This window comes from Hibiscus syriacus, unplaced genomic scaffold (genome assembly GCF_006381635.1).
Source record: "Hibiscus syriacus cultivar Baekdansim isolate YM2019G1 unplaced genomic scaffold, ASM638163v2 tig00110247_pilon, whole genome shotgun sequence".
NCBI lineage: Eukaryota > Viridiplantae > Streptophyta > Magnoliopsida > Malvales > Malvaceae > Hibiscus > Hibiscus syriacus.
This window is the reverse complement of record NW_024062645.1, coordinates 324,636-349,724: the sequence shown is the minus strand read 5'-3', so window position 1 is coordinate 349,724 and position 25,089 is coordinate 324,636. Positions and strand designations below refer to the sequence as shown.

The following is a 25,089-nucleotide window of genomic DNA, read 5'->3' as shown; positions in this document are numbered from 1 at the left end:
TCTAAATTTCACCATGTATTCAATTTAGTATGTACAGTCACTAATATTTAAATGTAAAAAATTATAAACAATCTTCTTAACAAGTTTATAAACGAGTTTGTTCATGAACATAAATGGAAAAAAAAATCATATTTGTTTACTTAGCTTAATAAACAAACTTTATACGAACGATTCGCGAACATTTCAACGCACGCTCTGTTTATTTACACAACTAGATTCTATCTCTGTAGATATTCTCCTTGAACTTCCACTGCGAATAGGTTATATGGAAGTCTTGTTATATACGGATTGGTCTTACGGAGAAGGTACAACAATTTTAAGAAAAAATAGTTGGATGACAGAAACAATAACATAGAAATAAGTGGGATACCAAATAAATAGTTTATCTTAAGTCTTAGGATTTAAGATCTAACGTTTAGAATTAGTAGTCAGAGTTTATAATTTAAAATCATTCAAATATACCAAATGAACTAATCACTTGAATTCGTGAACTCGAAATATTGCTTAAGCGATGTCAAATTACTTACCACTTGAACTAACCCTATTAATTATAACTATTTGATCCTAACTCCGTCCCGGTCTAAGTATATATCAAAATTCAAACCGAGGTTTTAATTAAGTATTAAATTTCCGGGTTAGATTTTAATTTATTATCTCCTTTATCCCGACATGTGCCAACTGCCTGAAATATTCTTTCAACCATTTATTTAATTTAATCACCTATGAATCGGTCTGCAATTCTCCGATTACGTGTCATCTTTTCGTTGGCTTTCATGTATTGAGACCCCACCGAAAGGTTTCAAACATGCAAGGTAATGAGATCAGGCGGTCAGTGCGGGCTTTGATAATCCATGCGCACCGTAAAATATTCTGAGCGAATGACACGAGAAGATCTTCCTTTGATCGAATATATAGCTAAAATATTTAGAGCGCCAGAAACGTCCGAAAGCCGTCTTTGCTTTTTTGGGCGGAAAGGATAAATTATGCGTTCAGTATCTAAACTATCAGTTTATTCTATTTTAGTACATAAACTTTTAATTTTTTTAAAACTATATATAAATTTTATTTTTTGTTTCATTTATTTTTTATTTTACTTTAGTACCCGTTCAAAATTTAACATTAAGTTTTTAAAAAAGAATGGAAGTTTAGGTATTAAACGCATTAAGTTTTTAACGACGGATATTAAAATGAAATGAAAACATAATATTAGGTATGATTTTGAAAAATATGAAGTTTAAATATTAAAATAGACAAAAACTAATAGTTTATATACTAAATACGTAGTTTATCCTTTTTATTTCCTAGCTATATTATTTTTACTTGAAATTACAAACACACCCTTTCTCTATTTATGAACAAGAAAAAATGACAGAAAAAAGAAATAACAAATGAAGAAACTAATTAATGTTAGGGTAAAATATCAATTACAATTCGGTTACTAATATGTCACTTCTTTTTTAAAAGTTATAATTTCGTCCCTCAATTAAAATATTTATAAATATGTCACTCTTTATTAAAAATGAGATGGGATTTTAAAGTGGCTTGGTAGAATAATAGTTTTAGTACATAAAACTTATGTATTTTATCAATTTGGTCATAACTCAAACTAATTCAATAAATTTAAATTATATTTAAAAGAATTCATTAATTTGTTATTTTTCATAATACTATCTAACTTACCTTTGTGTAACAAAATCTATGACATAAAGATGAGGTTGATCCACTAAAATTAATTTTTGGATTTTTAACCAAATGAATTGAGCTTTCCACTATTGTCTTGGTTCATTCCATAATATTTTTCTTAATTTTGTATAGTTTTTCTTAACTTTTGAAATATTTATGTATATTCATAAATTATTATTAACTTATAGGGTAAAGTATACAAATGGTCCCCTGACCGTAAGATACTATTTTATTGATCCATTTGACTATTAAAAGTTACAAAATGATCCCTCAATTACATGAAGTTGCTTTGGTGAGGCCTAAACAATTAAAATTTATAAAATGGTCACTCGACTATTCATTATGTTTCAAACTTGTCCCTTTCCATTAAAAAATCAAAGATCGTATGAACTGAACGTTAACATGATAACTGAGTTATGATAGTCATTTGAGATTATGAGATCAAATTTTATAATATCTCAGTCAACGGGTTAGCGTACAACTCAGACTATTGTCAAAATTTTAATGAAAATGATGAGTTTAGAGCATAATGAATACTCAGGTGACTATTTTGTAACTTTGAATAGTCGAGAGACTTAACACAGTAACTTCCTATAATTAAGGATCATTTTATAACTTTTAATAATAAAGGGACTTAATAAACTAATATCTTATAGTCGATGGATCATTTGTATACTTTATATATTATATTCCATATAAGTTAACTATTTGATTTAATTGGTTGAATGGGAATTGAAAATTCAACCAATTCGATCTCTCATCTAGTTTCCCTTTTCATCTTTTTATTTAAAATGATTTGGGGAAAAAGTTGAGTGACTAGAATGAAACTAAAATCAAATATTAGGTATAACGAAAAAAAAGTTAGATAACTAAAACAAAACAAAAATAATAGTTAGGGATGAGAATGGGTTGGGTTAGGTCGGGTTTTTGGTCCACCCAACCTGACCCGAGAACAAGAAAGCCTCCACCCGAGATCTGACCCGACCCGACCAAAACAAGATTCCACCCGACCCGACCCAATAAAGACTCCACTCGACCCAAATATAACTTAAAAACCCGACCCTAAATAATTAAAAAAAATTATTTTTAATCAATAAAAATATTGAATTAATTGAAAAAAATATATAGAGGTGTATTATTATTATAATTATTCCTAAATATATAAGATAAAATTATATATTTTTTCGGGTCGGGTCTGGTTGGGTATTTTCCACCCTAAATCCGAACCTGACCCGACCCGAACATCACATTAAAAAAATGACCGACCCGAAACCGAACATATTTTTTTATAAAAAAATCCAACCCGATCGAATCGAAACCCGTTAGATTCGGGTCTGATGTCCATCCCTAATAATAGTTGAGGTATTAATAGTTTACCCTAATAATAATAATAATAATGTCGGTCTCGAGCCCGTGGCGACCACGAATGTCCAACTAAGACCATATTCGCCACCCCCAACGCTTTGTTGGACCCCAGTTGACACTGTAGCAAAAATAAAAACAATTTAAAAAAAGGTAAAAAAGTACCAGAGGTATCCGTATTAAAAAAATCAATACAATTATCGTATTATTTTTTCTTTCAATATAATCCTCTAACTCGGCAAATAAATCATTGTAGTCATTTGATCAACATTTTTTTTATCATTGATCGTTATAGTGCTGATAGGACAATTCATGATGCTGACATGACTGTCTAGAGTAGTAAATTAACATGACGGATGACATAACATATTGATTAAATTAGCAACTTAAACATGACAAATGTATTGGCATGTCAATACCGTGGACCATCATGTTACTATTGTGAACTGGCACACCAGTATTGTAACAGTCAACGACGAAAAATATTGATAAAAGGGCCACATTAATTTATTTTTTGAGTTGAAGGACTACATTGAAAGAAAAATATTACAAGGGCCACATTGATAATTTTTTAAAAGTACATAAACCAGTAATGCATTTTTGCCTTTAAAAAACTATAATTCAAAAAAGAAAAAAAAAACTTTTGCTTTGTATATAAGTCACCTCGCCATCCTTCGTTTGCTTCATTTCTTTGCATTTTGATTTCCCAAAAAAAAAAGGTAGAAAAAGAGAGCAAAAATCGTGAGAAAGAAGCTTAGCATAGTGTTGTTGATCGCTTGCTTTTGAAATCAACTGCCATCTTTTTGTGTGTTTGGTTTCTGAGAAAGATTTGTTTTGGTTAAAGCTCTTTGAGCTGATCATCAGCTCATTTTTTTGGTCCGATCTGACTCGCCGAGTCAGCTTTTCATCGACTCGATCGTGTATCGGATGAGTAGATAGAAGGAAGATCGCTGTCTATAATCGCAATGGTACTTGATTGCTTCGCTGTTTTTTTCTCTCTCTTTTTTTTGGATGAGTTGAATCATTTGAACGTGCCAGCTTGTTATTTTGTGCCTACTTTACTTTTTTTTATAAAAAATTTAGTTTATTTATATATATATATATTTTATAGATTTAGTAATCTTAATATTATATAGGAAAATTCCTTGATGTGTTCCATGCTGTGATATTTTTCTTTTTTTGATAATGATGAATGCCATCTGAATTACGGATTAAAAGGATTAAAATATATAAGTTTCTAAGATCAGAAAAATTTGGATATTCACATTACTTGATTGAAAACTCGAAATGCAGTCCAGATTTAGAGAGATGTTTGATCGGTGTTACATTTTGTTTATATCTTTACGAGCTTCTTTGATTTGAATGAGCTGTATAGAGTATAGGATCAATTTTTCAGGTTTAAACGTAAATCATATTATATCCTTTTTTTTTGGAATAACATGATTGAATTGTTACCAAAAAAATATTAGCTCTCAAACTGTTGTTAAAATGGTTAGTTGTTTTGTTCTTTCATGCCAAGTCTGCATCGTGGGACAATGAATAAAGTCTTGGGTTTTGGATGGTGAAAAGTTGGTGGTAGTTATTGGTACCATAATTAGACTAATGTTGGCAGTTGGAATGGAGGTTGAAGATGTTATAGTAAGGCCATGTTACTATGCCAGTGAGTTTGGTGGATGCCATTTTAGGCCAAATTATCATTTCTTTTGGATGCTGAACATATATACAGGTGCAGAATTGGTTATTGACGAATTCATGTTCTATGAACGAAGTTTAAGTTATAATACCTGATGGAGTTTCATGCAATTGTTATGAAATTCTCACGGAGCATAAGAAATATTTCTTTGTTTATGCGGCTGCTTGTCATTGAGTTATTGGCATTGATCTTTTCTTTTGTTTGCATTTTTTAGCATCTGTCACACGCTTTAATTTATTTACAACAATAGTAATATTTTACACCTTGGAAAACACAGCAGTTCAATTGTTGTTCATAAACTGATATGCATTGCTTATGAGCTGGATTGTCCTTTAAGTCGGTATATTCTCATTTCAAGAACTTCTACATATTGGAGATAAGAAATTAATTCATTCTTGATCTTCTTGCTCAAATTGTATTCTTTTGTTCATCTTAAACTGATATGCATTGTATATAACTGGGTTTGTAAACTTTCTTTCTTTCTTTCTTTAGATAGTTAATACTTTCATATTTTCACAGGCTGTTCCTGTTAACATTATCGTGGGTTCTCATGTATGGGTTGGAGATCCCACACTTGCATGGACTGATGGAGAAGTTTTAAAAATCAGTGGTGAAGAAGTTCATGTCAAGACAACAGATGGAAAAACTGTGAGTTTATTTTTACCTTTTGTTGGTATGTATTTCTGGAACATGAGCTACTTATGAGTTAGTAGGCAGACAAGGCCGCACCAAGCTGTTTGTAGCTTCGGTACAACAGGCTATTATGTAGTTTGAAGTGTGTCCAGAGTTCATTTAGTCATTTCAAAATGGAACTTTGATGTTTACATCTACTAGATTCTCTGCTTCTTTACTTATCTTTTTTTTCTCTTTTTCTTTCTTTTTGGAGGGGGTGGGGTGGCATGGGGTGTTAGGGAATAGATTCTATTCCTAATACTGACCAATGAACTAATTGCAGGCTGTGGCAAATATCTCGAATGTTTATCCAAAAGATACTGAAGCACCTCCCGGAGGTGTTGATGACATGACAAAGCTCTCATATTTGCATGAACCTGGAGTTCTGCATAACTTGGCTATGAGATACGAACTTAATGAAATATATGTAAGATATTTTCTGCTGTTTCTCTGTTCACATGTTGAAGTAGATTTTGAGGAAGAGATGTGTTTTAATTTTGAAGTCATCATAGCCTTTCCTGCTGAAGTGCTGTTCTTTTCTATTTTCCTCAGACATACACTGGAAATATCCTGATTGCTATAAATCCATTCCAAAGGTTACCACACCTGTATGATACTCACATGATGGAACAGTATAAAGGGGCTGCGTTTGGAGAGCTGAGTCCTCATGTTTTTGCTGTTGCAGACGTTGCATATAGGTAAATGACATCCTACCGAACATCAGAATTTCCAACGAATGCTGTCTCTGATTTATCATTTAAACAGGGCAATGATGAATGAGGGGAAAAGCAACTCAATTCTAGTTAGTGGAGAAAGTGGTGCTGGTAAGACTGAGACTACAAAGATGCTCATGCGTTACCTTGCATACCTTGGTGGTCGATCTGGAGTTGAAGGGCGGACAGTTGAACAACAAGTTCTCGAAGTAAGATGAATCTTAAACCCAACACCCTCATGGAATAGAAGGAATTGACAAAAATGATAACATTTAACTGACTTGGTATTGGACGTACAACTTTTGCAGTCAAATCCTGTTCTTGAAGCTTTTGGAAATGCAAAAACTGTTAGGAACAACAACTCAAGGTATGTTTGTTATGGTACCTGAAAAATCACAACTTTCTTCAACCTTGATAGCATATTCTGTGCCTCGTTTGTAATATCAAAGGCAGGTTCATGTTTCAGCCATTGATGCTGATCAGACTATTTTAATACAAAAACTGTTTCTCCAATTTATTGTTTGATTTATCATTTGTCTGAATTAGTTTGTGAGTTTTCCTGCCTCTTGCTTCTATTCAGTCGTTTGGAAAATTTGTCGAGCTTCAATTTGACAAGAATGGGAGGATATCTGGGGCGGCTGTTCGTACATATTTGCTGGAACGGTCTCGAGTTTGCCAAATATCAAGTCCCGAAAGAAACTACCACTGCTTTTACCTTCTTTGTGCAGCACCACCAGAGGTATTGAGACCTTGCTTTTTAGACTTATTTATGCTGATAATAATAGACAATGACTGATAACGTTCTCTAACAATTTTCAGGTTAAAGAAAAGTTTAAGTTGGGTGACCCTAGATCTTTCCATTACCTTAATCAATCAGACAGCTATGCATTGGATGGGGTAGATGATGCTCAGGAATACATTGCAACTATAAGGGCTATGGATGTAGTTGGAATCAGTGAGGAAGAGCAGGTCAGCAATTTCTTCTGCTAGTTTCAGAAAATAGTGCACTTGTTGTATTCATATTTTCACAATGAATTATCATTTCAGGAGGCAATTTTTCGTGTTGTGGCTGCCATTTTACACCTTGGGAATGTTGAGTTTGCTAAGGGAGTTGAGGCTGACTCTTCTGTTATCAAGGATGAGAAATCTTGGTTCCATCTTAATACGACTGCCGAGCTGTTGAAGTATGGGCCATTTCTTGAATATGTTTCTTCATTCCTTACCTTGCATATTTTGTTTCTTTAATCCAAGTGTCTCGTAAACTATACATATGTATATATATAATAGGTGTGATGTCAAGAGCTTGGAAGATGCAATGATAAAGCGTGTAATGGTTACCCCTGAAGAAATTATCAAAAGACCTCTAGATCCTGTTGCTGCAGTCGGTAGCAGGGATGCATTAGCTAAAACCATCTATTCTCGTTTGTTCGATTGGTAAAGAAACTTCGTCAGTTCCGTTTTCATCCAACCACAGTGCATGAACCTCTGAAAGAGTTCTCTTTATTTCTGTCAGGCTTGTTGATAAGATCAACTCTTCAATTGGACAAGATCCAAACTCAAAGCAATTGATTGGAGTTCTTGATATCTATGGGTTTGAGAGTTTTAAGTTTAATAGGCAAGACATTTATCAATTTTTTAGAATAGTAAGACATTTACCTTTAAATACAATTAAATGGAATATTTACTATTGTAGCTAACAAGATTTTGCGTGTCTTCTTCTGTCAATAGTTTTGAGCAGTTTTGCATCAATTTTACAAATGAAAAACTGCAGCAACATTTCAATCAGGTTTGGTAAATTCTATGTTGTTCTTTTCCCTACATCAGATGCTACCTTGTCCATGCTTATTCTGAAAATATGGTTATTTTGTCTTTGCAGCATGTTTTTAAAATGGAACAGGAGGAATACACAAAAGAAGAAATCAATTGGAGCTACATAGAATTTGTTGATAACCAAGATGTGTTGGATTTGATAGAGAAGGTTCAAAATTGTTGCTTGCTTGTCTCTTGTTAATTTATATGATCTGATCTTCCCAAAAATATGACTTTTTCTCTTTATGAGTTTTAGTATTCTTCACTGTCGTCTCATGCATCATTTTTGCATAATTAATATTGCTTGCTCTATCTTTCTGCAGAAACCTGGAGGAATTATTGCACTTCTCGATGAAGCTTGGTATGCAGCTAGTATTTTTTCTTTTGTTTGATATTTTGAAGCTTTAGTAAACCAAAGTCATTATTGTTTATGTGCATGTCTATATGATGCATAACATATTTAATGAAGAAAATACATGCGTTGTCTGTCACATTCCTTTATTTTACTTTTGGTTGATTTCATGTTTACTTGACTGCTTTATGCAGTATGTTTCCTAAGTCCACACATGAAACATTTGCTCAGAAGTTGTTCCAGACATTCAAAAACAACAAGCGTTTTATTAAACCGAAGCTATCTCGTACTAGTTTTACCATTTCTCACTATGCTGGAGAGGTAACATGTTTTTCTTTAGTATATCTATAAAATTTCTGTAACTATGTAGATAGCTAAACTGTATGTTATGTTTTTCTCTCCCAGGTAACTTATCTGGCTGATTTGTTCCTTGACAAGAACAAAGATTATGTAGTGGCTGAACATCAGGATCTTCTGACGGCCTCAAAGTGCTCCTTTGTGGCTTGTTTGTTTCCTCCTCCTGCTGAGGAATCTTCGAAATCATCCAAATTTTCATCCATTGGATCACGCTTTAAGGTAATCAAATTGTCAACTCTATCGATCGAGATAAGTTCCAGACACGGTTTACTTGATTTTTCTAAAATTTTCCACGTATTAGGAGCTATACCCTTATACTCCTGTTCAAAGATGTGACAGAAGTGTTGAACTTTGAGCACTTTGGGGAAAATGAAGAGTCCGGGTAATGTAGTTTCATCACTTTTCCGTGTTACAAAATGGAAACTAATGTTCATTGGAATAGTGAAGCTTTCAGAATGCTTCAGACCTACTTAAATAAAGATTTTAAAAGCCTCTTTGATCCCTAATTCAAAACTGACCCTATTTTTCTTTTTGGGCAACTTAGACATGTACCTGTTCCTAGTCAGACCAAACCAAACCAAACCTTGATTTAGGAATGAGTAGTTGCTTTCTCAAGTTAAGCATACAGAAAACAAAACCTAACCAGCTCATACACATTACAGTGCTTATAAAAACCATAAATTCAGTCTTTCTTATAAATATTGAATTGTTCTACACTAAATTTGGTAACAAACTGATGCTCTCAACATTAATAAATGCTAGAGACAGATGACATAGTTGATAGTTCCACTATTTCATTTACACAACTGACTTTTTAACTTGGAATTTTATATAATTTCTTCTATGATAAGTGAAAATTGTTTTAAATACTGCAGCTGCAACTTCAATCTTTAATGGAGACATTGAACTCAACAGAACCTCACTATATAAGATGTGTGAAGCCCAACAATGTCCTCAAGCCTGCAATTTTTGAGAATGCCAATATAATTCAGCAATTACGTTGTGGTGTGAGTACAATTTATCAGTATAATGATCTCTATTTCTTCTGCTCCAAACTATCAAAACTGGTACTTTTGATGGTCATGTAAGTTGAAATTATTTGTCATTTTCTTTCTTACAGGGTGTTCTTGAGGCAATTAGGATCAGCTGTGCTGGATATCCAACAAGAAGAACGTTTAATGAGTTTCTTAACCGTTTTGGTCTTCTTGCTACAGAAATTCTGGAGGGAAAGTGAGTTGCAAATTTTGTAGCTGTAAATTTGTGATAAGTTTTGTGACAGAGATAGACATATTCATTCAGTGGATGCTTACCTTGATAATATGTAAATTAAAACTCTGCATCATATTTCTTACTAATTTGAGGTTATGTGATGGATGCACTTTTAAATCTTTATAGCCAAATTTAAACCATCGCATTATGTAACTGATTCACTTTATTGTATATTGGTTGATGTTGATAATTCTGTAATGTATTTTGTGGCACCTAGTTTACCTTTTCCCTACTGTTGCGTATGATTTTAAAATTTTCTTTTATGTGTGTTTGTATGTGTAGTCATGATGACATGGTTGCCTGTCAAATGATCCTGGATAAGATGGGGTTGAAAGGCTATCAGGTAACTGAAACTCCTTCCTTGGAGCTTTTAATATTGGTCATGGCATTTAGGAAATACAATGAAGTGAGACTTGAGAGGATTAAGTGGAGATCCTGTCTATCATAGATATGTAATTTTGTTTTCCTATCTGCTTAAATCTAAGCCAAAATGGTAAATAGCTGATGGGTTACCTAATTTCTTGAGCATTTTCTTAACTCCATGATTAAATATTTTTGAGCGATCATCCACACACAACGATTAGTCTGCCTTCCATGAGTGGGTTTGTTATTTTTGTATTACACCCATTTAACACAGTTTGCATGACAGATAGGTAAGACCAAAGTTTTCCTTCGAGCCGGTCAGATGGCTGAATTAGATGCTAGGAGAGCAGAAGTGATTGGACGCGCAGCCAGAACCATTCAAAGGCAAATCCGGACGTATATTGCACGGAAGGAGTTCATTGCCCTACGTAAAGCAGCGATCATGTTGCAATCCCACTGGCGAGGTATCATTTTAGACTTTAGTGTCATTAAAAGTTGTCATTTCAAAACGTACGAAGCTGATGAACTTCACAAATAGAAATATGGAAGTATTTTTTTGACATGCAATAATGGCTCTCAGATTATTTATTTATTATTATTTTTTTGGGGGGGGGGGGTGGGTTACAGCACACTGAAATGTTTATCCTATTTATGACCTGTCTGTTTTCTTTTTCACTGTAACTAGGCATATTAGCCTGCAAACTCTATGAGCAGTTGAGAAGGGAAGCAGCTGCAGTAAAGATCCAAAAGAACTTTAGGCGGCACATTTCTAGGGAATCCTATTTAAATGTCAGGTTGTCGGCAATAACGTTGCAAACTGGCTTAAGGGCAATGACCGCTCGAAACGAGTTCCGATTCAGAAAGCAAACAAAGGCTGCTATTATCGTTCAGGTATTGCTACAACCAGTTGAAATGTTCTCTCGGTCTCTATAAAATCAATGTGATTTTGGAAAGAAGGTTGCACCCATCATTGCTTCATAAGTGAAGGTATCAAACTCAATTCAGAAAATTGAATATTGACTGAATGCTATTTTCAACATTCAGGCTACTTTCCGTTTCCATGCTGCGTATTCTTATTATAAGAATCTCCAGAAAGCTGCACTTACTACTCAATGTGGTTGGAGGAGAAGGGTTGCGAGGAAAGAGCTCAGAAAGCTTAAGATGGTTTGATCATATTCTTTACGACAACTTTGCTCACAAAAGATTTAATACAGTTTGCACTTTAAACTAACATTACAACCATTACTCTTAATCTGTTTAGGCTGCCCGAGAAACAGGGGCTCTAAAAGAAGCAAAATACAAACTCGAAAAGCGCGTGGAAGAACTTACATGGCGTTTGTCGCTTGAGAAACGTTTGAGGGTAATTTGTGCCATTTAATATTCTAACATATGTTATATTACTGTTGTTGCAGTCCTCTGTAAAGCATAACCATTACCTGTTATATAACCACTTAAACCTTTACTTGATAAATCTGTAACAGACTGATTTAGAAGAGGAGAAGGCACAAGAAATTGCCAAGTTACAGGATGCTTTGCATGCAATGCAATTACAAGTGGAAGAAGCAAATGCGCGAGTCAAGCAAGAGCAAGAAGCTGCGCGGAAAGCTATTGAGGAAGCTCCTCCTGTCGTCAAGGAGACTCCTGTCATTGTCCAGGACACTGAAAAGATCGATTCCTTAACAGCCGAGGTAGAGAGTTTGAAGGTAAGAATTCTAACCTGTATCATTGTGGTTGGTTATTCACTGTCTATTTCCTTTCTTTGATATTCTATAAGAAATTTAATTTGAATATATGCAAAATAATTTTATTCCCTGTCGAAGCATATAATGATGTTGGTTGTTGCTCCATGTGCTGATAAGATTTAAGTTCTGCCAATGGCTACAACTTCCGAAGCCTATCAAAACTGAAAATCAGATGAAATTAGCAATGATAATTTAACATGAAACCGACCGATTTCGACCCGACCCTATCGAGTCTTTTTTTTAACCAGGTTCGGGTTGGATTTTATATAAGATGAGGTTGGGTCGGGTTTGAGTGGAGGGTGAAAAACCTCTGACCCGGCCCGGGGTAATAGTATAATTTTTCCTATAAATTTAGGGATAATTGTTATAATACCCCCTTTTTCTATAGTTTTTTTTTTAAATTAAGTCCTTACTTTTCATTAGGTCGGGTTTATACTCCAAGCATTTGGTTCGATCAGGTTTGTGTAGGGGGAATATACTCTTCGGGCCTGGTCGAGTGAGGGGGGAGTATACGATTATCGGGTCAGGTTGAACAAAAAACCCGACCCATTACCATCTCTAGATGAAATTGACAATCAAGATATGAATATGAAACAATTAATGTTGATGAATCAATCGAGTTGCACGATAAACATCAAGGACGATAACAAATCAGTAATTACTTACTGTAGTTATCTGAAATTAGTAAATCATGCATTTGCCTTGTGTATATCATTTGATGCATAATGCGGATTCTCTTTCTCTTGCAAGATATCGCTGAGCAATTAACTTAAATGTGTGTATGTATAACTGAAGTCTTTAGGAACTTTGATGATAACAGCAAGGATGATGTTCGATTGTCTTTGCAGGCTTCATTGCTATCAGAAAGGAAAGCCATGGAGGAGGCTCGTAATGCTTGTACGGATGCTGAGGCCCGAAATGCAGAGCTAATAAAGAAACTTGAAGACTCAGAACAAAAAGTGGATCAACTTCAGGAATCTGTGCAGAGGTCTGAGTCGAAAAGAAGCTCATTTGAATACAGCATCAAATTAATCGTCTTTTCCTATCCTGTCCAATTGTCATGACTCATGACACTCAAATGTCTGCCGCACATTTTACTTCATTTACTGCTTTTTGCAAGCACCCTTTCCCTGTTCCTCACGTCTAATTGAAAACCTTTTGATTTAATATCATTCAACCTCTTAAAAGTTTATTCATTCTATGCTTCAGGTTGGCAGAGAAGCTTTCCAATTCACAATCCGAGATTCAAGTACTTCGTCAACAGTCACTGGCAATATCACCAACTGGGAAACCTTTGACTGCAAGACAAAGAACAATGATTGTTCCGGTAAAAGTTGGATATTATTAGTTCATTTCACATCCTCATATTGTAAGTACCATGCTTAGAGAAATATATCCTGAGTATTTGTTAATTAATTTGCAGAGGACACCCGGGAATGGAAATGTTATAAATGGAGAAACAAAGGTTCTATCGGTAAGGAATATCGTTGTTTGTGATAATGGAAAATGAATCTTTATAGGATATAAGATGTTCCATCAGTTATATTTTATTGCTTAATGCTTAGTATCTTCTCAGGACATGACTCTTGCCATATCAAATGTACGCGAGCCTGAATCCGAGGAAAAACCTCAGAAAAACCTCAATGAAAAGCAGCAGGTTAGTGGCCATCGAAATGGATGACACTTCTATTAAACTCAATGCTAGATCTTATCCGATAACTATTCATATTGATGTACCAGTACTGATTTATTGCTTGTAATCTTCCTTTTGTGTTTTAGGAGAACCAGGGCCTCCTGATCAAGTGTATATCACAAAATTTGGGATTTTCTGGGAGCAAACCAGTTGCTGCTTGTGTTATTTACAAATGTCTTCTTCACTGGAGGTCATTCGAAGTTGAAAAATCGACTGTTTTCGACCGCATCATTCAAACAATAGCTTCCTCCATAGAGGTAATCTATAGTTTGGCTTTTAAAGTTTTCTACATTATTAACCGAAACAACTGCGAAGCTGCAATCATCAGCGTCTTGTCGCTTTTCTTTCACATTTTTTCTCGGATGAAAAGAATATTATTAATAAGTCGTGTCTACCTTACTGAAGGTCCAGGGCAATAATGATGTCTTAGCGTATTGGTTATCCAATTCGTCAACGTTATTGCTGCTGCTTCAACGCACACTTAAAGCAAGTGGAGCTGCAAGTTTGACGCCACAAAGGCGAAGGGCATCATCAGCTTCACTCTTTGGGAGGATGTCTCAAGTAAGAAGCAATCATTTGTCTTACTGAAACTTTTCTCGCTTTCCATATATTTAATCAATTTTCTTTTCCTGCTTTCTAGGGACTACGTGGATCTCCCCAAAGTCCCGGCCTTTCGGTTCTTAGCAGTCGCGGGATTAGTAGGCTAGATGACTTAGGGCAAGTTGAGGCCAAGTACCCTGCATTACTGTTTAAGCAACAATTGACTGCCTTCCTGGAGAAGATATATGGAATGATAAGAGACAATCTAAAGAAAGAGATCTCTCCTCTGATTGGAATGTGTATTCAGGTCATTTCTACTTTTCGGTTCCTTTTCCAGTTTTTAAAATGAGAATATAAGATGTTTTTTTACGAGTTCTGTATGTGTCGTTCCATGGCTTATGAGGCTCGGTAACTTACAGCTACTACTTTCAGAAATTGCTTATTTATGGTGACTATTCGATGCAATTCAGGCTCCTAGAACATCGCGGGCAAGTATGGTTAAGGGACGTACTCAAGCAAATGCTGTTGTTCAGAAAGCTTTAATCGCTCATTGGCAAAGCATTGCGAAAAGCTTGAACCGTTATTTGGATATAATGAAAGCAAACCATGTAAGATACGGAACTTTGCATGAAAACAAAAATGGTAACGACATTTTTACTGATCTTATGAGTCCCGCTTTTCTGGTTCGAAGGTACCTCCTTTCTTAGCCCATAAAGTGTTCACTCAGATATTCTCATTCATTAACGTTCAGCTATTCAACAGGTATCTCTCTTCGTATCCCTTCGTGTTTTTGTTATATGAGAGTTAAAATTCATGATTAATTCGTGTTTCGTGCAGTCTTCTTTTGCGACGCGAGTGTTGCTCGTTCAGTAATGGGGAGTATGTGAAAGCTGGCTTGGCTGAATTAGAACAATGGTGCAATGAGGCAACTGAGGAAGTAAACTCTTGGCGATAGTTTCCGACTGTTATACCATTTAATTTCTTTTCGCTTGTTCCTTTACCTGAATTCTTCTTGTGGACAGTATGCAGGTTCGGCATGGGATGAACTGAAGCACATAAGACAGGCTATCGGATTCCTGGTTAGATTAACTTCATCACATTTCTAGTTCCGATAACGGTTTCTAATAACAATCTCATACAACTCACTGCCGATCCGTTTTTTCTCCGCAACTCAGGTTATTCATCAGAAACCGAAAAAGACCTTGGATGAAATAACGAAAGAGCTTTGCCCGGTAACATCCCTCTCTCTTCCGAATTCATCACAATACTTTTTCCTCCATTAAATCTTCAACTTTCTTTCTCGTGTTGCTGTTTCTTCAGGTACTAAGCATACAACAATTGTACCGAATCAGCACAATGTACTGGGACGACAAATACGGAACACATAGTGTGTCATCAGATGTAAGTCCAAACTCTCGAAATGCCTAACGTTAACATATACGGCCGGTGAAATACTAAACCTGCAAAATTTATCGACGAACTCTTCGTGATACAGGTCATTGCAAAAATGAGAGTTATGATGACCGAGGACTCCAACAATGCCGTTAGTAGTTCATTCCTATTAGACGACGACTCAAGGTAGTTTGTACCTCCTTTTCGCTTCGTGTGTAGACGAGTACTTAAACCCCCATACGTGCTTCATGGCTTTTACATGTACAATTCATATGTCGATGCAGCATCCCGTTCACGGTGGATGACATCTCCAAGTCCCTGCAACAAGTTGACATAGCCGACGTCGAACCTCCATTGTTGATTCGAGAAAACTCCGGGTTCGGTTTCTTACTTCCACGTTCAGATTGATCACTGTACTCATTTGTGCATATAACTACATCACTGTTTATTTAGCTTTCCTGATTTTCATTCTTTTCCCCATGTTCCAAAGACATGGGGGTATGTCTTAAGAAGCCATTTTCACCATTTTTGTGGTGATGTGCAAGAGAAATAGGTTGGTTTTCTGTCCAAAAAGGGTATTTTGGTCTTTCCATTTTTAATTTTTTTTTTAATTTTTTTATTTTTTTTAAATTGGGGGCAAGGGGCTCCTTTGGTTTTTTTTTTATTATTATTGAGGTTTACTTGGTTTTTTATTTTTTATTTTTTTGTGTAATTAACTACAGTTGTTGATTTGATAGGTTATGATTTGTTTGAGTTAATGGTGTAAATTCAAAATTTTCTTTTACTACTGAATGAATGATTGAGAACACAAAAGTGATCGGTAAGGGTACAAATGAACCGAATATCCGGTGAATTGTTCGTGAATTATTTATATAGCATTTATTTATGTCAGTTTGTTAAGTTAAATAAATAAGTATGAACAATTTTTTTATATTCATTTAATAAATGAATGAACACGAACAACATATTCGGTTTGTTTATGTTCAATAACAAACTCGTTTATCGAATCATTTATTTATGTTCATAATTAAACTCATTTATTTTTACTTTTTACGTTTTAAATTTCGGTGAATATAGGGATTAAATTGGACACAGTGAAATTTGAAGTTTAAACTATGAAGATCCTAGAGTTTAAGTACTACTGGTGTAATTTTACCATTAACATGCAAATTCAAATGGAAGTTGAATTTGGTCAAAACATTTACATCTATTCTTTTTTTATTAATATAAGGTAAGTATTCGAGTCTTAAAGAAATAATAATCTTTTTTTTAACTATAGAGGTTACTTAATCCGTACATATAACAAACATTAAATGAATATATTCATGAATATTTAATGAATATGATAGCGAATATTAAACAAACATATTGAATTATATTTTAAATTAAATTCAAATTTAATTATATAACAATATTTGATCAAATTAATACAATAAATTTTGATTCGAGCTCGAGATTTACTCTATTCAAGCTCGACCCTACTAGTGGTTGTGGTATCATAAATTAGTCATTCCATTAAGGCAACATCGTTGTTATATAGTTTATGATATTTAGCCACATTTAAGTCTTTTAATTGATTATGTTAGAAATAATAAATTTATTCAAATTCGATGAATTTTGATTAAAATTAATTTTATAGGTCAAATTTGATTAAAGTTGAGATAAATCAAATTCAAGTGTAAAGTAAAAAATAAAAAAGAATTGAAGCAAAATCCCTTGTAAAATATGATAAAGATAAATACTCTCATTTTATTTTATTTTTTTTAGGTAAAAAGGCATAAGAGATCTCTGTATTTAAAAAAATAATATAGCTCGCGTATTTTTTTAATATAAAACTCTAATCGATAAAATAAACTCAATATTAACCTTTAATCAACGTTTATCGTCATTGACCGTTATAATGTTGACGTGACAGTTCACGATGCTGACATAGCAGTCCACGGTATTGAAGTGACAGTCCATTTTAGTTGATAACGTGACGAATGGCATGACATATGACATAAATTGGTAACTCAAACATTACAGTTGAACTGTTACGTCAATATTGTGGACCATCACGTCGGTGAACTGCCACATCAGTATTGTAACGGTCAACGATGGAAAACGTTGGTTAAAATGTCACATTAGGTTTGTTTTCTAAGTAGGGTCAAATTGAGAGCAGAAAATAATACAAGGGTATACTGATTTTTTTCAAAAGTATAAGGACCTCTGATGTCTTTTTACAATTTTTTAACATAGTGGAGGGGACTAAAAGCATGATTATATGAAGAGAAAGATAAACCACCAAATCATATTAAAGCTACGTTTGAATTAAGTTGACATTCTTTCGATGATTAATAGTCTTTAACAGATCACTTTTAAATTTTATAGGAACTAAATTATAAATTCCTAAGAGAACCAATTTAACCAATTTTAAAATTGAGAGGACGTAAAAGGTATTTACACCATTCATTATTCTAAATTCCAATTCCTTAACCACTAGAACGATACCGCGTAAAAGACCCAAACCAAAAGTCGGTATTCCCTTCGCTGCACAGCGATAAATCCTCCTTGAAGAAGCAATCTCCTTCCCAAATACAACCATAAACCCCCCTTTTTTTCATCAGATCGGGTCATTGAAGCATCCTCCGATTCATTTTCAGGCACTTTTTCCCGTAGTATCGATTAAACATGAGCTTCCTCTTTGGCAAGAGAAAAACTCCTGCAGGTATCTGTTTTTGCTTTCTTTTTTAATTTAGTCATTAAAGTTTTTATTAAGGGGAAAAAGGGTCTACGATTCTCGTTTAGATCGTTAAGGATTTGGATGTGTAAAGTGATCCCCGATAAGGATTTTAGTAGTTGGATAATATTCGTGATTCTCATTCAACTAGCAATTTTATTGTAGAAATCGTTCAAAGTATTTGCGCTATATGTTTATTTGGTTTTGTTCTGGATGATAAGATCGATAATTTTCTGAGTTCTTTGTTCATATTTGTTTCGATTTTAATTTTTTTTTTCAAGTTGATTATGTGTAAATTCCATGTTGTGTTTTCTGAAAAGATGCAAGTTTAAAGTGTAGGTGTGTCCTCAAGCATTTTGAATGGTTAAATGGTTGTTTTATTCATATTTATTTCAATTTTTTATTAATGTCGAAAAAAACAGTCTATGAATTTCGTTTCGATGGTCACCTTTGGATTTCGTAAAGTGATTCCTGATGAGGGTTCTAGTAATTGGATAATATACATTATTAAAGTAGGAGTTGATTGTATTCTGCTGACGATTATTTGTGGAGATAGACTATTTTTTCCTATAATTCTATTATAATTCAAAATGTTGATATGTAATGCTAATATTATGTTAATTTTAGAAATTAGTCTGAATTTTGTTAAGGGTTACATTTTTCTGGTTTAGTTTTGTATAATAAGATTGTTTGCACAGTTGTTTATATTTGTAGTTGATTTCATATTGAGATGTCGGATAATATAATGGTTTTTGGGTTCAGAGCTTCTGCGGGAAAATAAGAGGATGATTGACAAGTCTATCAGAGAGATAGAGAGGGAGAGGCAAGGTCTTCAGAACCAAGAGAAGAAACTGATTGCAGAGATAAAGAAAAGTGCAAAGCAAGGGCAGATGGTGAATTATTTTTTCTACATGAATACTGTTACTTTTTTTTTTTGCCGAGTTTTCGTGTATGTGTTATTATATTCTGCTTTTAAGTAGAATATATTGGATCAAGTGCTTACCTGCTGGAAAATTTTATTTGAAGGCAATTTTGAGAAAAAATATTTCTGGTTTTTGGTATACATGAAGTTGCTTTATTGGTGATTTAATGTTAACCTGACTTGACCAGTGCTTGATTATTCTGTTTTATGTGTTCTTAGTGTTTTGAAGGATTAGTTTGATTTATTTGACAACCACTTTCACAGAGACATTACCATTTCAAGAAAAAGTTGAAGTGCTTTGTTCTTCTTCCCGATTTTTAAATAAAATGCACAAGTATATGTGTTAGAGTTTGCAATTCTTTTTATCATTTTGCTGCTTGATTATGTGTGCGTGTGTGTTGTTTGATATTAGTCAAGCGATGTGGTCACAAGTTTCTCATTGTGCTTCAATATTGTATTTTCCATCCGTCTTATTGCGGAAACTTGGTTTCTTATAACTACTAAACATTTTAAAGCTATTATACATGATCTGTGTATCTTGTTCAACATGAATCGGCTTTCATACCCACCTAGTCTATATCCTCCAAATGGCTTTACTGATGGAAACTTATTTCAGGGAGCTGTAAAGGTGATGGCGAAAGACCTTATCCGAACACGACATCAGATTGAAAAGTTTTATAAGCTTAAATCACAGCTCCAAGGCGTATCTCTTCGAATTCAAGTATGTTCTTTTGTCTGTACATTTTATCTCACAATTCCCCCCCTCCCCCCCCCCCCCCACAACACAAAAAAAACCCACCAAAGTGTGTACAGGTTTCTTGTAACGCTTGTAAAGTACTTGAAAGTCACTACCCATAACAATTGAGGGGGCATTATAGGAAGTTTTGAAATATGGCCTGCTCTACATGTAGTAATAAATTTGACTATTTTGTTTGACAAATTGTAAAATGAACATAGCGTTAAAGATCAATATAGCTCTATTCTCCATATAATTACTTGGGGGGGGTAAATATTTGAGCTGTCGCCAATTATGATGAAAAGAAACATTTTTGCTTCCGGTTGTATGGCAGAGGATAAAATTGTTTGAGTTGGCTGACATTTATGTATCTGAAGTCATTTGCAATCTTTGATTTTATTGCGTATGTAAAGTTTCAAGCTTGACTAATTTTCTATACTACTTCAGACATTGAAATCGACACAAGCGATGGGAGAAGCAATGAAAGGTGTGGCAAAGGCAATGGGCCAGATGAACAGACAGATGAACTTGCCGTCGTTGCAGAAAATCATGCAAGAATTCGAGATGCAGAACGAGAAGATGGAGATGGTTAGTGAGGTAATGGGTGATGCAGTTGATGATGCTTTGGAAGGGGATGAGGAAGAAGAGGAAACAGAAGAACTTGTCAGTCAAGTTCTTGATGAGATTGGGGTCAATATCAATCAAGAGGTGACATTTTCACCATTTGTATCTATTGCCATAATTATCTTATTATGATGTACTTACTCTGCTTATCTCGATCCAATTCACAGCTTGTCAATGCACCATCATCGGCTGTTTCAGCACCAGCTTCAAAGGGTAAGGTTGCTGCGCAGGCAGAAGCAACTGGGAACGACGACGGTGGGATAGATGGTGACTTACAGGCAAGGCTAGACAATTTGAGAAGGATGTAGCAAGTATGCCTTATTACTTCTGTATAATATATGAACATTCCCTCCTTGGTGGAAGGCAAAAATACATTTGAATTGTAACATCTTGGAAACCCGTGCGAGAGTTTATCGAGTCAAGATTTGGAAACACACGGAAACTACATTAAATTACTTTTTCCTTTTTGTAAATTTCTACATGCTTTGGTAGTAAATAGGCTATGATGAATTGATTCTATTTGTATGCATGTCCCGTTGCCTCATTTCGAATTTAAATGCATCATCAACAGTAACTGTTGAGTCTGTTTAGCCGGAGGAGATAGAACTAGTATTCTCATGTTCTGGTCAACTTGTATGGTATTATTCCCCCTGCATTTTTTCGTTTTAAGGTCGGTTTTGTTCAGATTTTTACTTAACTGCACCTCCGAGCTTTGCCCCTACATAACTTGCATTGCAGTATTTGCAGCACATTGTTAGCACCCACCATAGTTATAACTAGCTTTGTCTCCTCATATGTTGCTTAAACACTTCATTTTTCCTGAAATAGATGCGTCTAACACTCGTGTCTGACTCATGAATACGAGAAAATGAACTGCAATTATTGGTTTTAGAAGGAAGGTCTTACAGTGTAGTATGTACAAAATGGGAAGCGAGCTATAATCTATGTCCCCACTTAGAGCTCTGAAATGTATCCATCGAGGCAGCATCAAGATGGAAAGAATGCTTGCACCTATGCAGCTGCCTAAATTCATCTCCGACTGAACTGATAAAACAAACCGCGTGTTCATATTATCCACCCGTGTCTCCGGACCCCGAGTACTTGAAGCTCGAAAGCATCTTCCTGCTCTGGTTTTCGAAACTCCTGCCGGTTGGAGTAATCTGCAATTGTAACACAATTCAATATCTAAACTGTCATAAATGCCGTCGGAGTTGGATGATTTCGAACCGTAAAGGGTTCGACCGAGCATAGACATGCCTATCTTTGTCGTTAACTATTTCCCACCATCGAGTACCTCCATTTACAAATATAAAACAGGACTGAGTGCAAAAAACCCAAACCTTCTTTAGACGTTGCTAAAGTCCAAATCGAGTCCGAAACCTTTTGTGCAGAAGATGAACAAAATCTTCACTTAATTTGGGTTCAAGACCTAGATTATCTATGCAAGGGGAGAAAATCGAATCAACTGAATCATAATTTTTTGAGCAACTATTGCACTATCATTGTTGTTATTCAATAATAAAAGTGATCAAAATTTAATTTACTTGAATTTGGTGTTACAGCCATTTTGATAATTTAGCCTTGAATTAATTAAAATATATTAAAATCTCTCCTTAAAATCGATTCATATTAGTTCAATTAACATGTTCCTATCATAATATAGAGAAAGGAATTACTAACAATTATCAGCAGACACAAATCTCATATAATAAGAAATCCTTCAATAAAATTATAAAGCAATAACTTCTTAGTATAACAAAATTTGAAAACCACCAAAGGAACTATCCAGCAGAGGTCATTTTAAAGGCAAAAACATACTCCAAAAATCAACTAGATGATTATAACAGTCGTCAGCATTAAGCCACCACCGGAGGAAGTTCGATCTCAGTCGGCACAACAGGCTGTTCGACCCTAATAACTTCATCCTCCTTAGGAGGGTGGATTGTGACAAGATCCGGGAGGGGAGTTGTAGGGCCTTGCTTACCCTTGGGATCCCAGTCGAGCATGATTTTCACCTTTATACCAAGCACTCCCTGTGTTCAAAACAGATGAATTGAATGAGAAAAGGCAATCAATGGAGGGCATATAGTCGAGTAAGTAAACGAACGACAAACCTGTCTCAAAAGAACATGGCGGACGGCGGAGTCGATATACTCATTCACTGGATGACCAGAAGAAATCATATATCCATCTTTGAACTTCATAGATTTGGCACGCTGTGCCCTTAGCTTTCCACTAACAATAACCTGTAGCAAATGAAAGTGATGGTACAATTCTTAGCATAATCAAACCCTATAAAACCAGGAATGTCATAATGCCCGACATCCACCGTGGTACAAACCTCACAGCCCTTAGCACCACTCTCCATGACGAATCTAAGCACACCATAGCAGGCCCTGTGCAAACCATCACACAACATGCAGCTTTGAATACACAAATAAGAATTGACAAATTGATGTCATATACGAAATTGTATCCTCCAAAACGTTACTGTAAGAAAACCATTTGACTTCATACATGATGATGGTAATGGAGGATTGGATCAATCTTGTCATCTTCCGACACAAAATCGGTATAAGAATAACCTATTTGCTTTATAGATGACAAAATCTAGAGTCAAAGAAAGTGATGAACCGGCTAAAATAAAAACAAACAAATGCAACCATTCATTTTGAAATTACATACACACTATCAGTCCATTTAACATCTATGAACACATAGGATTTGCAAAACAAATTCAATATCACATCGGATAATCAAGATTGAAAAACGTTAAGATGTACCCTCCCAAATGGTAATGTATGAAAACCGTTGGATCAATCTGGTTCATCTTCCAACACAAAATCAGTAAAACAAATTTGCTTTGTGGATGACAAGATCCAGAACGAAAATGTCATGGAGAAACCGACTAAACAAAAACACAAACAAATGAAAGAATTCATTTTGTAAACAGATTATATACACATACAATATACATTCCATATCACAATGGAAAATTAAAAAGTAAGAAAATTTCAACATTGTTCCTTGCACTAATGTTACTGCATGAAAATGAAATGCATTTCAGCAGGCATTAACAAAACAGAGGAAATATCATCATCTAATTGCTGTTGTCACCTTCCGACACAAGAATTGGTAGCGAATTACCAATCTGCTTTGTAGATGACAAAATCTAGAAACAAAATGTCAAGGACAAACTAACTAAACAAAAACACCAACAACTATAGGCATTCATTTTGAAAACACATCATATACACATACAAAATACAATCCATATCACAAAGGAAAATTAAAAAATAAGAAAAATCAACATTGTTCCCTGCACTAAGGCTACTGCCTGGAAATGAAATGGATTTCAGCAGGCATTAACGAAGCAGAGGAATATAATCTAATTACTGTTGTCACCTTCCGACACAGAATTGATATCGAAATACCAATCTGCTTTGTAGATGACATTGAATAACTAACCCTAATCATTAAAATCTATTCCATGTATTACAGAAATCAAATAAGTACAGCATCAACATGCATTAAATATGTATAAACAATTCGATTACGAGTATATACCTTCGAACAGCGAGGCCTCCAAGAAGCTTATATCGAAGGGACTCAGCCTGAGCAATGGCGCAAAGGCCTCTGTTGTTGACCTTCTCGGCGTAAAGCTCGACACTGTTTTCAGGGAACTTGAATCGCTTTTGAACCACAGAGGTTAGCTCCCTAATCCTCCTTCCTTTCTCACCTATAATCCCCAATTAACCACACATTAAAATACCCAGATTTAAAAGGAAAATCCCATCACCATAAAGTAAGATTCTTAAGGAAAAATACCAAGAACATTTTGGGTGCGAGTCGCTCTGATGATGATCTCAGTGCGCATGGGAGTAACTCTAACTTCGACCCCAGAGTATCCATCCTCGGCCAGTTCCCTGGTCAAGACCTCATTGAGTTCCGCGAAGAAGACTCCATCGGCGACGAACTGAAAACATGGAAAATAATGAAAATTCAATAAAAACGAATTGGAGAAATATGGAAGAAATGGAAGAAGAAGAAGAAAGGAAGGTTGAATAAAATACCTTTCTCTTTTTGCTGATTTGAGCAGCGGCAGCCATGTTTGTTTCTAGGGTTTAGGTGGAAGAAGCTAAAATGCAGATATCTGAAGAAGGCTGAAGCTTGCAAACCCTAAAAAGTGGGGATAGAAAAGGCCTAAGGTGTAGCAAAATATAGTAATTTGTGGCTAGGGTTTTTTCATGTTGAATGGGCCTTCTTTTAGGGTTTCTCGATTGCATGGATTTAGGGCTAAGATAAACTGCCCAATTACTCTAAAAGATTATTCACTAGGGGTGTTTATCGAACGAGTTAGACAATACTCGTTCAAAATTTTTATTGCTCGATCGTTGTTCGTTAAGATTGTTAAAATCTTGTTCAACTCGTGCTCGTTGAAAAAAATT

At 34.9% G+C, this 25,089-nt stretch overlaps 3 protein-coding genes across 4 annotated transcripts; 2 read left to right on the top strand and 1 right to left on the bottom strand.

The window, feature by feature from the left end:
* The first annotated feature begins 3,795 nt into the window (after nucleotides 1-3,795).
* LOC120114830 (myosin-17-like) lies at nucleotides 3,796-16,224 on the top strand. Its single transcript, XM_039135611.1, has 39 exons — nucleotides 3,796-4,013; nucleotides 5,258-5,386; nucleotides 5,694-5,837; nucleotides 5,963-6,108; nucleotides 6,176-6,332; nucleotides 6,432-6,494; nucleotides 6,704-6,862; nucleotides 6,943-7,092; nucleotides 7,171-7,307; nucleotides 7,411-7,557; nucleotides 7,637-7,738; nucleotides 7,852-7,909; nucleotides 8,000-8,101; nucleotides 8,256-8,293; nucleotides 8,479-8,605; nucleotides 8,690-8,860; nucleotides 9,517-9,648; nucleotides 9,762-9,871; nucleotides 10,193-10,253; nucleotides 10,560-10,737; nucleotides 10,959-11,164; nucleotides 11,318-11,437; nucleotides 11,535-11,633; nucleotides 11,755-11,976; nucleotides 12,864-13,003; nucleotides 13,225-13,342; nucleotides 13,439-13,489; nucleotides 13,592-13,672; nucleotides 13,795-13,965; nucleotides 14,114-14,269; nucleotides 14,349-14,555; nucleotides 14,719-14,856; nucleotides 14,940-15,010; nucleotides 15,086-15,185; nucleotides 15,271-15,327; nucleotides 15,424-15,480; nucleotides 15,569-15,649; nucleotides 15,744-15,826; nucleotides 15,925-16,224. The coding sequence occupies exons 1-39, from the start codon at nucleotides 4,011-4,013 to the stop codon at nucleotides 16,046-16,048; spliced, it is 4,596 nt and encodes a 1,531-aa protein (XP_038991542.1). The 5' UTR covers nucleotides 3,796-4,010; the 3' UTR covers nucleotides 16,049-16,224.
* A 1,933-nt stretch (nucleotides 16,225-18,157) lies between these two features.
* Nucleotides 18,158-21,108, top strand: LOC120114828 (vacuolar protein sorting-associated protein 2 homolog 1-like). Of its 2 annotated transcripts, XM_039135608.1 has the most exons (6): nucleotides 18,158-18,347; nucleotides 19,122-19,252; nucleotides 19,898-20,002; nucleotides 20,465-20,725; nucleotides 20,809-20,970; nucleotides 21,005-21,108. In XM_039135608.1, exons 1-5 carry the CDS (start codon nucleotides 18,311-18,313, stop codon nucleotides 20,947-20,949), a joined length of 675 nt encoding a protein of 224 aa, XP_038991539.1. In that variant the 5' UTR covers nucleotides 18,158-18,310; the 3' UTR covers nucleotides 20,950-20,970; nucleotides 21,005-21,108. The 2 variants fall into 2 exon arrangements, with proteins under 2 accessions (XP_038991539.1, XP_038991538.1); XM_039135607.1 differs by having other exon boundaries at nucleotides 18,160-18,347; nucleotides 20,809-21,108.
* Nucleotides 21,109-22,337: 1,229 nt separating this feature from the next.
* LOC120114827 (40S ribosomal protein S3-3-like) lies at nucleotides 22,338-24,841 on the bottom strand. The gene is made up of 6 exons (XM_039135606.1): nucleotides 24,715-24,841; nucleotides 24,470-24,617; nucleotides 24,209-24,380; nucleotides 22,983-23,037; nucleotides 22,756-22,887; nucleotides 22,338-22,674 (listed from the first exon to the last, which is right to left on the bottom strand). The coding sequence occupies exons 1-6, from the start codon at nucleotides 24,748-24,750 to the stop codon at nucleotides 22,498-22,500; spliced, it is 720 nt and encodes a 239-aa protein (XP_038991537.1). The 5' UTR covers nucleotides 24,751-24,841; the 3' UTR covers nucleotides 22,338-22,497.
* Between the last annotated feature and the right edge of the window lie 248 nt (nucleotides 24,842-25,089).

Coding starts and splice junctions, on each gene's coding strand:
- LOC120114830 (XM_039135611.1), top strand. Junction 6,333..6,431: donor TTGAACAACAAGTTCTCGAA/GTAAGATGAATC, acceptor CAACTTTTGCAG/TCAAATCCTGTTCTTGAAGC. Junction 8,294..8,478: donor GCACTTCTCGATGAAGCTTG/GTATGCAGCTAG, acceptor TGCTTTATGCAG/TATGTTTCCTAAGTCCACAC.
- LOC120114828 (XM_039135608.1), top strand. CDS start 18,311: ATGAGCTTCCTCTTTGGCAAGAGAAAAACTCCTGCAG. Junction 18,348..19,121: donor CAAGAGAAAAACTCCTGCAG/GTATCTGTTTTT, acceptor TTTTGGGTTCAG/AGCTTCTGCGGGAAAATAAG. Junction 19,253..19,897: donor GTGCAAAGCAAGGGCAGATG/GTGAATTATTTT, acceptor AACTTATTTCAG/GGAGCTGTAAAGGTGATGGC.
- LOC120114827 (XM_039135606.1), bottom strand. CDS start 24,750: ATGGCTGCCGCTGCTCAAATCAGCAAAAAGAGAAAG. Junction 24,618..24,714: donor AAATCAGCAAAAAGAGAAAG/GTATTTTATTCA, acceptor CCATGTTTTCAG/TTCGTCGCCGATGGAGTCTT. Junction 23,038..24,208: donor GGAGGCCTCGCTGTTCGAAG/GTATATACTCGT, acceptor TGGTTTGCACAG/GGCCTGCTATGGTGTGCTTA.